Source organism: Hyperolius riggenbachi, chromosome 12 (genome assembly GCF_040937935.1).
Source record: "Hyperolius riggenbachi isolate aHypRig1 chromosome 12, aHypRig1.pri, whole genome shotgun sequence".
Lineage (NCBI taxonomy): Eukaryota > Metazoa > Chordata > Amphibia > Anura > Hyperoliidae > Hyperolius > Hyperolius riggenbachi.
Genome location: NC_090657.1, coordinates 223,330,546 through 223,345,779, shown reverse-complemented (window position 1 = coordinate 223,345,779; position 15,234 = coordinate 223,330,546). Strand labels below are relative to the sequence as shown.

The following is a 15,234-nucleotide window of genomic DNA, read 5'->3' as shown; positions in this document are numbered from 1 at the left end:
AGTGTAACTGTAGCATTCAGTATTAGTGTAACTGTAGCATTCAGTATTAGTGTAACTGTAGCATTCAGTATTAGTATAACTGTAGCATTCAGTATTAGTGTAACTGTAGCATTCAGTATTAGTGTAACTGTACCATTTAGTATTAGTGTAACTGTAGCATTCAGTATTAGTATAATTGTAGCATTCAGTATTAGTGTAACTGCAACATTCAGTATTAGTGTAACTGTAGCATTCAGTATTAGTATAACTGTACCATTCAGTATTAGTATAACTGTAGCATTCAGTATTAGTATAATTGTAGCATTCAGTATTAGTGTAACTGTAGCATTCAGTATTAGTATAATTGTAGCATTCAGTATTAGTGTAACTGTAGCATTCAGTATTAGTATAACTGTAGCATTCAGTATTAGTGTAACTGTAGCATTCAGTATTAGTATAACTGTAGCATTCAGTATTAGTGTAACTGTAGCATTCAGTATTAGTGTAACTGTACCATTCAGTATTAGTGTAACTGTAGTATTCAGTATTAGTATAACTGTACCATTCAGTATTAGTATAACTGTAGCATTCAGTATTAGTATAATTGTAGCATTCAGTATTAGTGTAACTGCAACATTCAGTATTAGTGTAACTGTAGCATTCAGTATTAGTATAACTGTACCATTCAGTATTAGTATAACTGTAGCATTCAGTATTAGTATAATTGTAGCATTCAGTATTAGTGTAACTGTAGCATTCAGTATTAGTGTAACTGTAGCATTCAGTATTAGTGTAACTGCAGCATTCAGTATTAGTGTAACTGTAGCATTCAGTATTAGTATAACTGTAGCATTCAGTATTAGTGTAACTGTAGCATTCAGTATTAGTGTAACTGTAGCATTCAGTATTAGTATAACTGTAGCATTCAGTATTAGTGTAACTGTAGTATTCAGTATTAGTATAACTGTACCATTCAGTATTAGTATAACTGTAGTATTCAGTATTAGTATAATTGTAGCATTCAGTATTAGTGTAACTGTAGCATTCAGTATTAGTGTAACTGTAGCATTCAGTATTAGTATAATTGTAGCATTCAGTATTAGTATAGCTGTAGCATTCAGTATTAGTATAACTGTAGCATTCAGCATTCGTATAACTGTAGCATTCAGTATTAGTGTAACTGTAACAGTCAGTATTAGTATAACTGTAACATTTAGTATTAGTATAACTGTAGCATTCAGTATTAGTGTAACTGTAGCATTAAGTATTAGTGTAACTTTCGCATTCAGTATTAGTATAACTGTAACATTTAGTATTAGTATAACTGTACCATTCAGTATTATTATAACTGTACCATTCAGTATTAGTGTAACTGCAGCATTCAGTATTAGTATAACTGCAGCATTCAGTATTAGTATAACTGTAGCATTCAGTATTAGTGTAACTGTAGCATTCAGTATTAGTATAACTGTAACATTTAGTATTAGTATAACTGTACCATTCAGTATTATTATAACTGTAACATTCAGTATTAGTGTAACTGTAGCATTCAGTATTAGTGTAACTGTAGTATTCAGTATTAGTATAACTGTACCATTCAGTATTAGTATAACTGTAGCATTCAGTATTAGTATAATTGTAGCATTCAGTATTAGTGTAACTGCAACATTCAGTATTAGTGTAACTGTAGCATTCAGTATTAGTATAACTGTACCATTCAGTATTAGTATAACTGTAGCATTCAGTATTAGTATAATTGTAGCATTCAGTATTAGTGTAACTGTAGCATTCAGTATTAGTGTAACTGTAGCATTCAGTATTAGTGTAACTGTAGCATTCAGTATTAGTATAACTGTAGCATTCAGTATTAGTATAACTGTAGCATTCAGTATTAGTGTAACTGTAGCATTCAGTATTTGTGTAACTGTACCATTCAGTATTAGTGTAACTGTAACATTCAGTATTAGTATAATTGTAGCATTCAGTATTAGTGTAACTGCAACTTTCAGTATTAGTGTAACTGTAGCATTCAGTATTAGTATAACTGTACCATTCAGTATTAGTATAACTGTAGCATTCAGTATTAGTATAATTGTAGCATTCAGTATTAGTGTAACTGTAGCATTCAGTATTAGTATAATTGTAGCATTCAGTATTAGTGTAACTGTAGCATTCAGTATTAGTATAACTGTAGCATTCAGTATTAGTGTAACTGTAGCATTCAGTATTAGTGTAACTGTAGCATTCAGTATTAGTGTAACTGTACCATTCAGTATTAGTGTAACTGTAGTATTCAGTATTAGTATAACTGTACCATTCAGTATTAGTATAACTGTAGCATTCAGTATTAGTGTAACTGTAGCATTCAGTATTAGTGTAACTGTACCATTCAGTATTAGTGTAACTGTAGTATTCAGTATTAGTATAACTGTACCATTCAGTATTAGTATAACTGTAGCATTCAGTATTAGTATAATTGTAGCATTCAGTATTAGTGTAACTGCAACATTCAGTATTAGTGTAACTGTAGCATTCAGTATTAGTATAACTGTACCATTAAGTATTAGTATAACTGTAGCATTCAGTATTAGTATAATTGTAGCATTCAGTATTAGTGTAACTGTAGCATTCAGTATTAGTGTAACTGTAGCATTCAGTATTAGTGTAACTGCAGCATTCAGTATTAGTGTAACTGCAGCATTCAGTATTAGTATAACTGTAGCATTCAGTATTAGTGTAACTGTAGCATTCAGTATTAGTGTAACTGTAGCATTCAGTATTAGTATAACTGTAGCATTCAGTATTAGTGTAACTGTAGTATTCAGTATTAGTATAACTGTACCATTCAGTATTAGTATAACTGTAGCATTCAGTATTAGTGTAACTGTAGCATTCAGTATTAGTATAACTGTACCATTCAGTATTAGTGTAACTGTAGCATTCAGTATTAGTGTAACTGTAGCATTCAGTATTAGTATAACTGTAGCATTCAGTATTAGTATAACTGTAGCATTCAGTATTAGTGTAACTGTAGCATTCAGTATTAGTGTAACTGTACCATTCAGTATTAGTGTAACTGTAGCATTCAGTATTAGTATAATTGTAGCATTCAGTATTAGTGTAACTGCAACATTCAGTATTAGTGTAACTGCAGCATTCAGTATTAGTATAACTGCAGCATTCAGTATTAGTATAACTGTAGCATTCAGTATTAGTGTAACTGTAGCATTCAGTATTAGTGTAACTGTAGCATTCAGTATTAGTATAACTGTAGCATTCAGTATTAGTGTAACTGTAGTATTCAGTATTAGTATAACTGTAGCATTCAGTATTAGTATAACTGTAGCATTCAGTATTAGTATAACTGTAGCATTCAGTATTAGTGTAACTGTAGCATTCAGTATTAGTGTAACTGTACCATTCAGTATTAGTGTAACTGTAGCATTCAGTATTAGTATAATTGTAGCATTCAGTATTAGTGTAACTGCAGCATTCAGTATTAGTGTAACTGCAGCATTCAGTATTAGTATAACTGCAGCATTCAGTATTAGTATAACTGTAGCATTCAGTATTAGTGTAACTGTAGCATTCAGTATTAGTGTAACTGTAGCATTCAGTATTAGTATAACTGTAGCATTCAGTATTAGTGTAACTGTAGTATTCAGTATTAGTATAACTGTAGCATTCAGTATTAGTGTAACTGTAGTATTCAGTATTAGTATAACTGTACCATTCAGTATTAGTATAACTGTAGTATTCAGTATTAGTATAATTGTAGCATTCAGTATTAGTGTAACTGCAACATTCAGTATTAGTGTAACTGTAGCATTCAGTATTAGTGTAACTGCAGCATTCAGTATTAGTGTAACTGCAGCATTCAGTATTAGTATAACTGCAGCATTCAGTATTAGTATAACTGTAGCATTCAGTATTAGTGTAACTGTAGCATTCAGTATTAGTGTAACTGTAGCATTCAGTATTAGTATAACTGTAGCATTCAGTATTAGTGTAACTGTAGTATTCAGTATTAGTATAACTGTACCATTCAGTATTAGTATAACTGTAGTATTCAGTATTAGTATAATTGTAGCATTCAGTATTAGTGTAGTCTTTTCTCATTGGTTTTCTTTTTATCATCCCCTCTTCATACACTAGGAAATCAGGATGTCCGGCTCGGTGTATCTGGTAAGTCTTTCTTATAGACTGATAATACTTTACATTCCATCATTTCGGGGGTATTTTCTCCATTGAATGCCTAGTTGTTTATCCTGAACCAGATGACTGATTTAGGGGATGATTCAGGAAGGGTAGCTAATAACGGTAAGCGCTAGTAGCTTCTGGTACTTACAGCAGTCACATCACAGGCATTACGGAAATCATGCCATTCTCATCACCTAGGTAACGTGCGCCAAGTAACAGGCATGAGGTTAGAATAGCGGTTACATAGCTGCCGTTGCGCTTATATCTACATTCACATCACCTAGGTAACATGTACCATGTAACTGGCATGATGTTACCAGTATAGCGGTTACATAGCGGACATTGTGCTAATAGCGCCATTCTCATCACCTAGGTAACTTGCACCATGTACCTGCCATGTCACCAGTATAGCAGTCACATCGAAGGTATTGCAGAAATATCGCCATTCATATCACTTAGGTAACGTGCACCGTGTAACTGACTACCTGCACATTTCGGGGTACCCTAGAATACATCGGGGGCACGTGCCACTGATCTTTGGGGCTATGAATGCCCCTGTTGTGCCCCCTTCGATGTAAGTTTGAGGTATTGCAGTGGTCCCTCTTGATGTAAGTTTGTGGCATTGCAGTGCTCCCCCTTGATGTAAGATTGTGGTATTGCAATGCGCCCCCTTGATGTAAGATTGTGGTATTGCAGTGCGCCCCCTTGATGTAAGTTTGTGATATTGCAGTGCTCCCACTTGATGTAAGTTTGTGGTATTGCAGTGCACCTCCTTGATGTAAGTTTGTGGTATTGCAGTGCACCCCCTTGATCTAAGTTTGTGGTATTGCAGTGCTCCCCTTTGATGTAAGATTGTGGTATTGCAGTGCACCCCCTTGATGTAAGTTTGTGGTATTGCAGTGCTACCCCTTGATGTAAGATTGTGGTATTGCAATGCGCCCCCTTGATGTAAGATTGTGGTATTGCAGTGCGCCCCCTTGATGTAAGTTTGTGATATTGCAGTGCTCCCACTTGATGTAAGTTTGTGGTATTGCAGTGCACCTCCTTGATGTAAGTTTGTGGTATTGCAGTGCACCCCCTTGATCTAAGTTTGTGGTATTGCAGTGCTCCCCTTTGATGTAAGATTGTGGTATTGCAGTGCACCCCCTTGATGTAAGTTTGTGGTATTGCAGTGCTACCCCTTGATGTAAGATTGTGGTATTGCAGTGCACCCCCTTGATGTAAGTTTGTGGTATTGCAGTGCTACCCCTTGATGTAAGATTGTGGTATTGCAGTGCACCCCCTTGATGTAAGTTTGTGGTATTGCAGTGCACCCCCTTGATGTAAGTTTGTGGTATTGCAGTGCTCCCCTTTGATGTAAGATTGTGGTATTGCAGTGCACCCCCTTGATGTAAGTTTGTGGTATTGCAGTGCACCCCCTTGATGTAAGTTTGTGGTATTGCAGTGCACCCCCTTGATGTAAGTTTGTGGTATTGCAGTGCTCCCCTTTGATGTAAGATTGTGGTATTGCAGTGCACCCCCTTGATGTAAGTTTGTGGTATTGCAGTGCTACCCCTTGATGTAAGATTGTGGTATTGCAGTGCACCCCTTTGATGTAAGATTGTGGTATTGCAGTGCACCCCCTTGATGTAAGTTTGTGATATTGCAGTGCGCCCCCTTGATGTAAGTTTGTGGTATTGCAGTGCGGCTCCTTGATGTAAGTTTGTGGTATTGCAGTGCACCCCCTTGATGTAAGTTTGTGGTATTGCAGTGCACCACCTTGATGTAAGTTTGTGGCATTGCAGTGCTCCCCCTTGATGTAAGTTTGTGGTATTGCAGTGCTCCCCCTTGATGTAAGATTGTGGTATTGCAGTGCACCACATTGATGTAAGTTTGTGGTATTGCAGTGCGCCCCCTTGATGTAAGTTTGTGGTATTGCAGTGCTCCCCCTTGATGTAAGTTTGTGGTATTGCAGTGCTCCCCCTTGATGTAAGTTTGTGGTATTGCAGTGCACCACCTTGATGTAAGTTTGTGGTATTGCAGTGCTCCCCCTTGATGTAAGTTTGTGGTATTGCAGTGCGCCCCCTTGATGTAAGTTTGTGGTATTGCAGTGCTCCCCCTTGATGTAAGTTTGTGGCATTGCAGTGCTCCCCCTTGATGTAAGTTTGTGGCATTGCAGTGGTCCCTCTTGATGTAAGTTTGTGGTATTGCAGTGCTCCCCCTTGATGTAAGTTTGTGGCATTGCAGTGCTCCCCCTTGATGTAAGTTTGTGGCATTGCAGTGGTCCCTCTTGATGTAAGTTTGTGGTATTGCAGTGCACCTCTTTGATGTAAGATTGTGGTAGTGCAGTGCACCCCCTTGATGTAAGTTTGTGGTATTGCAGTGCACCTCTTTGATGTAAGATTGTGGTATTGCAGTGCTCCCACTTGATGTAAGTTTGTGATATTGCAGTGCACCCCCTTGATGTAAGTTTGTGGTATTGCAGTGCACCCCCTTGATGTAAGTTTGTGGTATTGCAGTGCTCCCCTTTGATGTAAGATTGTGGTATTGCAGTGCACCCCCTTGATGTAAGTTTGTGGTATTGCAGTGCTACCCCTTGATGTAAGTTTGTGGTATTGCAGTGCTACCCCTTGATGTAAGTTTGTGATATTGCAGTGCTACCCCTTGATGTAAGTTTGTGGTATTGCAGTGCGCCCCCTTCGATGTAAGTTTGTGGTATTGCAGTGCTCCCCTTGATGTAAGTTTGTGGTATTGCAGTGCACCACCTTGATGTAAGTTTGTGGTATTGCAGTGCGCCCCCTTCGATGTAAGTTTGTGGTATTGCAGTGCTACCCCTTGATGTAAGTTTGTGGTATTGCAGTGCACCACCTTGATGTAAGTTTGTGGTATTGCAGTGCGCCCCCTTGATGTAAGTTTGTGATATTGCAGTGCTCCCCCTTGATGTAAGTATGTGGTATTGCAGTGCTCCCCCTTGATGTAAGTTTGTGATATTGCAGTGCTCCCCCTTGATGTAAGTTTGTGGTATTGCAGTGCTCCCCCTTGATGTAAGTTTGTGGCATTGCAGTGGTCCCTCTTGATGTAAGTTTGTGGTATTGCAGTGCACCACCTTGATGTAAGTTTGTGGTATTGCAGTGCGCCCCCTTGATGTAAGTTTGTGGTATTGCAGTGCGCCCCCTTGATGTAAGTTTGTGGTATTGCAGTGCGCCCCCTTGATGTAAGTTTGTGATATTGCAGTGCGCCCCCTTGATGTAAGGTTGTGGTATTGCAGTGCACCCCCTTGATGTAAGTTTGTGGTATTGCAGTGCGTCCCTTTAATGTAAGTTTGTGGTATAGCAGTGGTCCCTCTTGATGTAAGTTTGTGGTATTGCAGTTCGCCCCCTTGATGTAAGTTTGTGGTATTGCAGTGCTCCCCCTTGATGTAAGTTTGTGGTATTGCAGTGCGCCCCCTTGATGTAAGTTTGTGGTATTGCAGTGCTCCCCCTTGATGTAAGTTTGTGGTATTGCAGTGCACCCCGTTGATGCGGAGGAGAAGGTTAGCGAGGCAGGACCATCTGATGGAGAAGAGACAGATCCCGGACAGGAGGACCGCAAGAACAGAGCAGCTATGATGGCATTGGTGTTCCAGGCCGTACAGGATACAAACATCCTCATCCTGTGCATCTGTGGCCCCACCCTCCTCCTCATCCTGCTTGTGGTCCTCTTTGTGACACATTTACGTAAGTACAAAGCTGCTCTATTGCAGGTGAAGATGTGATATCAGGGGGGTTAGATATAGCATGAGGCAGGGCAGTTTCTGGGCCCAGGCAATCCAGGCAAAGGCTTAGGGTGCCCTCTGCTGTTCAGCACACACTACTGCGTCTTTTGTATTCATGAAATTCTGTAACAGGCAGTTAGCAGTGGTGTGAGGCACAAGAGGCCTGAATTAAAGGGGTTCCAGATATATGTTCCCTGAAACTGTGATTCCAGTAGACATCTGGTAAAAGCCTCATGTCAGTGCAGGCATCCCCCACCCCCTGCTCCTGCGTATAGCAGCTAGCTAGCTTTACAATAGATGCAGGGATGCTGGGAAAAGTTTTTTTATTTCTTTCAAATTAAAGTCTACCCGAGGTGACATGTGAGATAAATGTGTGTATGTACAGTACAAAACATATTAATAACCCGGCTGTTTTACTGGTTTTATTTTGCTGCCTGAAAGAGTTAATTTCCAGGCATGGAAGTGACAGCCTCTGTCTTGTGGTACCATTTCTGGAATATAGTATTACTGATAAGCAGACTACAGCCATAAAAGTTTTCCTGGCAGAATACAACTTCTGAGGGCAGGGAGCGATAAAATACATAAACCATTGACCTTCTGGGACTCTTAATAGGCTGCCACTGATTAGAGACAGTAAAACATTCAACTTACTTTGTAAAAAGGAGAAGGAGGATAAATACAATTGTTAATCTTAGTTTATTTTCTCACCGGGTTCACTTTAACCACTTAAGCATATCTGGATGGATATATCCGTCCAGATAGGCTGTGCTGCTGCCAGTGCACGAGAGCGCACGCTCCCGCCACCTGCCCTTAGCCCCCAGATCAATGAATGGGAATATAATTCCCATTCTTTGATGTAAGTCCCCCGCAGAAAAAACGACGGCCTCTTATCAGAGGCCGCGGTCTTTCTGCAGAACAAAAAAAAGTTTCCTGTCCTCCTAGTGCTTCCTGGAAGCGAGGTTGTTCGCTTCCAGGACTTTTTGACTGTGGCCATCTTGTGGCCAAATAGTAAAACTACACCACACAATAAATACATTAAATTCCATTTAAAATTAGCTGTTTACCTCCCACACCAAAAATTACCCAAATTAAATTTTAAATAAAAAAAAAAAATGACAATTCAAAAACCCCCCAACAAAACAAAAATGGTTACCTAAGGGTCTGAACTTTTTGAATATGCATGTCAAGAGAGTATATTAATATCATTTTTTATATTAATATAGGGACGCAAATTGAAAAAATGCACCTTTATTTCCATATAACATATTGTCGCCATACATTGTGATAGGGACATAATTGAAATGGTGTAATAACCGGGACAAATAGGCAAATAAAATACATGGGTTTTAATTACAGTAGCATGTATTAATTTTAAACTATAATGGGCAAAAGCTGAGAAATAATGATTTTTTTTCCATTTCTTTCTTAATCTTCCTGTTAAAATGCATTTAGAATAAAATAATTCTTAGCAAAATGTCCCACCCAAAGAAAGCCTAAATGGTGGTGGAAAAAACAAGATATAGATCATTTCATTGTGATAAGTAGTGATAAAGTTATTGGCGAATGAATGGGAGGTGAAAGTTGCTTGGCAGCTGAAGTGGTTACATTTGTCATGCATTTTTCTCCCATTGGGTGATGATAAGTCAAATGCATGATGAATTTAAGTTGAAAAAATATTTTCCCTACATTCCTGCCTCTACTATAAAGCAGCTGCTGCATTTGATTGGTTCTTCCCCAAGTGCACCGATTTGTATACGGTTAGCATCCACTCTAAATAATTTGCATCTCCATGACCATGCTTTACCTACAGTACAGACCATTTGTTTACATGGGGAGGCGGGACTTGTAGTTCACAGTAAGTGGGAACGATTTTAAAACTGCAACAGGAAACGACTCAAGCAGTAGAAATCCTTGGCAATAACTGACCCAGCCAGTGGATAACAGGTTAGCTGAAAAGAGAGGAAAGCAAGCTGATCTCCTCTATTGGTCAGGTAAGCCGTCCATCACATTAAAAAACCAATAGGGAAGCTTGAAAGCTCAAAGAGGAGGAGCCTCCATCTGACACTGGGAGAGTTCCTCCTGACGGTCTTTGAAACAGTGCTAATACTTGCATATCTCTGGGGGAAAGGTCCTTTGGCTGTGCGGTTTTCACTGCAGGCGACCTCCAATCGCGTACATTCCCACCACAGGCTCAGCTTACGTCACTGAGATTTACACCTGGATCACTTTAAAGCATTCTAGAATTCTCTGTTTATGTCAACTGAAAATAATGGCTTTTCTTTCCTGTTTCCAGGCAACCGTCGGGAACGCAAGGTGGCGCTGATTGTAAGTCTAATAGATACATGACACACTTGAGAGGGGGACTTGATAAGGCACTGTAGCCCTGGAGCACAGAGGACCACATACATGATTTGGGCTCTACTCAGTGCCAGATTACTTACAAGGCAACTGAGGCAGCTGCCTCAGGCCTTGTGGGAATGTCCAGTAACAATGGGACCACCTGGGGACTCATGGAGAGTGAAGCAGAGAAGTAACTCACCTCTCCGTGCAACAGAGAAGCTTCATCCTACTGTGGGTTCCCTGTCTCCATGGCTCCAGTGCTGTCTGCCATCACGTGACCAACCGGCACATACCGGCCTGTTACGTCAGGAGAAAGGCCACCAGAGCCATAAAAACAGGAACTGAGGAACAGAGAGGAGAATTGTCTTGTTGGAGCCTGAAGAGGAGTGTTTCCTCTCGACTGGCTGCCAAATACTGGGGGTCACCTCTGGCTACCTAATACTGGGGGGAGCTCTGACTACCTAATACTGGGGGGAGCTCTGACTACCTAATACTGGGGGGAGCTCTGACTACCTAATACTGGGGGGAGCTCTGACTACCTAATACTGGGGGGAGCTCTGACTACCTAATACTGGGGGGAGCTCTGACTACCTAATACTGGAGGGAGCTCTGACTACCTAATACTGGGGGGAGCTCTGACTACCTAATACTGGGGGAAGCTCTGACTACCTAATACTGGGGGGAGCTCTGACTACCTAATACTGGGGGGAGCACTGACTACCGAATACTGGGGGGAGCTCTGACTACCTAATACTGGGGGGAGCTCTGACTACCTAATACTGGGGGGGGGGGGAGCTCTGCCTACCTAACACTGGGGGGCACCTCTGCCTACCTAATACTGGGGGGCACCTCTGCCTACCTAATACTGGGGGGCACCTCTGGCTACCTAACACTGGGGGGCACCTCTGGCTGCCTAACATTGGGGGCACCTCTGTCTACCTAACACTGGGGGGCACCTCCGGCTACCTTATACTGGGGGGCACCTCTGGCTACCTAACACTGGGGGGAGCTCTGCCTACCTAACACTGGGGGGCACCTCTGCCTACCTAATACTGGGGGGAGCTCTGCCTACCTAACACTGGGGGGAGCTCTGCCTACCTAACACTGGGGGGCACCTCTGCCTACCTAATACTGGGGGGCACCTCTGCCTACCTAACACTGGGGGGCACCTCCGGCTACCTTATACTGGGGGCACCTCTGGCTACCTAACACTGGGGGGAGCTCTGCCTACCTAACACTGGGGGGAGCTCTGCCTACCTAACACTGGGGGGCACCTCTGGCTACCTAACACTGGGGGGCACCTCTGACTACCTAATACTGGGTGGAGCTCTGACTACCTAATACTGGGGGGAGCTCTGACTACCTAATACTGGGGGGAGCTCTGACTACCTAACACTGGGGGGAGCTCTGACTACCTAATACTGGGGGGAGCTCTGACTACCTAATACTGGGGGGAGCTCTGACTACCTAATACTGGGGGGAGCTCTGACTACCTAACACTGGAGGGAGCTCTGACTACCTAATACTGGGGGGAGCTCTGACTACCTAATACTGGGGGGAGCTCTGACTACCTAATACTGGGGGGAGCTCTGACTACCTAATACTGGGGGGAGCTCTGACTACCTAATACTGGGGGGAGCTCTGACTACCTAATACTGGGGGGAGCTCTGCCTACCTAACACTGGGGGCACCTCTGCCTACCTAACACTGGGGGGAGCTCTGACTACCTAATACTGGGGGCACCTCTGGCTGCCTAATACTGGGGGGAGCTCTGACTACCTAACACTGGGGGGAGCTCTGCCTACCTAACACTGAGGAGCACCTCTGCCTACCTAATACTGGGGGGAGCTCTGACTACCTAACACTGGGGGGAGCTCTGACTACCTAACACTGGGGGGAGCTCTTCCTACCTAACACTGGGGGGCACCTCTGGCTACCTAACACTGGGGGGCACCTTGGGCTACCTTATACTGGGGGGCACCTCTGGCTACCTAATACTGGGGGGGAGCTCTGGCTACCTAATACTGGGGGGAGCTCTGCCTACCTAATACTGGGGGGAGCTCTGACTACCTAATACTGGGGGGCACCTTGGGCTACCTAATACTGGGGGGAGCTCTGCCTACCTAACACTGGGGGGAGCTCTGCCTACCTAATACTGGGGGGAGCTCTGACTACCTAATACTGGGGGAGGGGCACCTCTGCCTACCTAACACTGGGGGGCACCTTGGGCTACCTAATACTGGGGGGCACCTCTGCCTACTCAATACTGGGGGGAGCTCTGCCTACCTAACACTGGGGGGCACCTCTGCCTACCCAACACTTGGGGGCACCTTGGGCTACCTTATACTGGGGGAGCTCTGCCTACCTAACACTGGGGGGCACCTCTGCCTACCTAATACTAGGAGGCACCTCTGGCTACCCAGTACCCGAGGGTGTTTGTAAAGTGATGTAATGAGTTGCTCCAGGATTTTGTAGATGATGTTTTCTGCTTTCAGTAACCCCTCTGAGGAGAGCAGGAGAGACGGCAGATGACGACCCCCCCTAGTTGTGAAGTCTTTGGCTATCTCACAATATCGAGTCTTAGAGGAGGAACCGGGCATTGTATTCCACACGCTGGCTCCTACAGAGGATCTCACAGCGTCCTACACGCCGCATACAAGACAACTGTCCTTTCATTTTATGTGATACGCATAGTAAACTAACTAACTCAATTCACCTGGACTTTTCCATATTCTAGAAGACATTTCTTCTCCACTAATTCAAGTGGTATCCAGTGTTTAGATTTGTATTGATAGGTCACTCTCTACAGCCATCTGCATGTGTGGGAATTCTGGTACTTGAAATCACGTTTTGTGATCAGTTCGGGTGACAGTTAACATACAGTGGGATGCAAAAGTTTGGGCAACCTTGTTGATCATAATGATTTTCCTGTATAAATCATTGGTTGTTACGATAAAAAAGGTCAGTTAAATATATCATATAGGAGACACACACTGTGGTATTTGAGAAGTGAAATAAAGTTTATTGGATTTACAGAAAATGCACAATAATTGTTTAAATAAAATTAGGCAGGTGCATACATTTGGGCACTTTTTGTCATTTGATTGATTTCAAAACCTTTAGAACTAATTATTTGAACTCAAATTGGCTTGGTAAACTCAGTGACTCCTGACCTACATACACAGGTGAATCCAATTATGAGAAAGAGTATTTAACGGGGTCAATTGTAAGTTTCCCTCCTCTTTTAATTTTCTCTGAAGCGTAGCAACATGGGGGTCGCAAAACAACTCTCAAATGACCTTAGAGATTTCAGCGGTCTGTTTCCACAGTTAGGAACATATTGATGAAATGGAAGACCACAGGCTCAGTTCACGTTAAGGCTCAAAGTGGCAGACCAAGAAAAATTTCAGATAAACAGAAGCAACGAATGGCGAGAACAGTCAGTCAACCCACAGACTAGCACCAAAGACCTACAACATCATCTTGCCTCTGATGGAGTTAGTGTTCATCGTTCAACCATTTGACACACTTTACACAAGGAGATGCTGTATGCGAGAGTGATGCAGAGGAAGCCTTCTCTCCGCCCACAGCACAAACAGAGCCGCTCGAGGTATGCTAAAGCACATTTGGACAAGCCAGCTTCATTTTGGAATAAGGTGCTGTGGACTGATGAAGCTAAAACTGAGTTATTTGGGCATGACAAGGGGCATTATGCATGTAGGAAAAAGAACACAGCATTCCAAGAAAAACACCTGCTACCTACAGTAAAATATGGTGGTGGTTGTTTTGTAAAGAGGAATGGTCCAAAATACCTTCATCCAGAATCCAGACTCTCATTGGAACCTACATGAAGCGTTTAGAGGCTGTAATTTCTGCAAAAGGAGTTTCTACTAAATACTGATTTCGTTTCTTTTTTGTGGTGCCCAAATTTATGCACCTGCCTAATTTTGTTTAAACAATTATTGCGCACGTTCTGTAAATCCAATAATCTTAATTTCACTTCTCTGTGTGTGTCTCCTATATGATATATTTATCTGACATGTTTTATTGTAACAACCAACGATTTATACAGGAAAATCATGAGGATTAACAAGGTTGCCCAAACCTTCGCATCCCACTGTACCTACACACAAACCTCAGATTTTCCTCAGCAGAAACAACTGTTCATGATCGTTTTGGCTGAAAATCTAGCATTTGTTCAGGTTCCCCCCAAACACCACTGGGCACCCCTCTGGCAGTTCAGCAGGCCCCGCCCAACATCTTACTTTGAGCGGGAACCACCTGTGCTCGACCCATACCGGCTGCTTAGGAGTACATCATAATTATATATCCATGTTTTTTAAACTTTCATTGATGCTTTTAATGAACTATAAATAATTATTCAGGCTAATTTATGAGGTTTATCATTTTTTTTTTAATCTCAAAACTTATAAATTTAATAGACTAGTGTTCGCGGCCAGCGCGCGTGAGTTGCCATTTGTGCCTTTATAAATAAACCTCATCATAGGACAGTAAGACAATTACAGCATTACCAAGATACAACAAGGGACAGAGTCCTGCCCATAAAAGTTGAAAGTCTAATAATCCACGTAGCTGTATACAAGGTAGTAACATCTGCAATATGTAGCATGGTTTAGGATAAAATGAAGGCAAAGCAGTTACTATCTTAAAGGTCAGATTATAAATTTGCTGTCAAGGGATGAGGATTAATATTGCATGTTAAAACCTCAAAGGTTGGTGAGTGTCAGATAGATTTTGGGAGGGAGTTCCAAATATGGGGAGAAGGACGTGAGAAGTCCTGTACACAGCAGCAGGTGGTGGAGACCCTACGTATACCTAGATGCCTTTTGCTTACTGTTATGTTACATAATATGTATACACACACTTTTGTACTGGTTATTATAAATTGAGCAAATAATGAATATCTCTGATTTATCATGTTACAGAACTGTCCTTTGAATTAATTCCGGAATTTGGAGATA

The 15,234-nt window shown here is 41.8% G+C and overlaps 1 protein-coding gene across 5 annotated transcripts in view; it reads left to right on the top strand.

Moving 5' to 3' along the window:
- The window catches only part of LOC137542578 (uncharacterized), a 106,508-nt gene extending 93,331 nt beyond the window's left edge, over nt 1-13,177 (top strand). For all 5 annotated transcript variants that reach the window (XM_068264602.1, XM_068264606.1, XM_068264601.1 and 2 more), the window contains 4 exons: nt 4,135-4,164; nt 7,665-7,874; nt 10,206-10,237; nt 12,748-13,177. In XM_068264602.1, the coding sequence (XP_068120703.1) occupies nt 4,135-4,164; nt 7,665-7,874; nt 10,206-10,237; nt 12,748-12,750 (275 nt within the window). In that variant the 3' untranslated portion in view covers nt 12,751-13,177. The remainder of the gene's footprint in view (nt 1-4,134; nt 4,165-7,664; nt 7,875-10,205; nt 10,238-12,747) is intronic.
- Nucleotides 13,178-15,234: the final 2,057 nt, after the last annotated feature.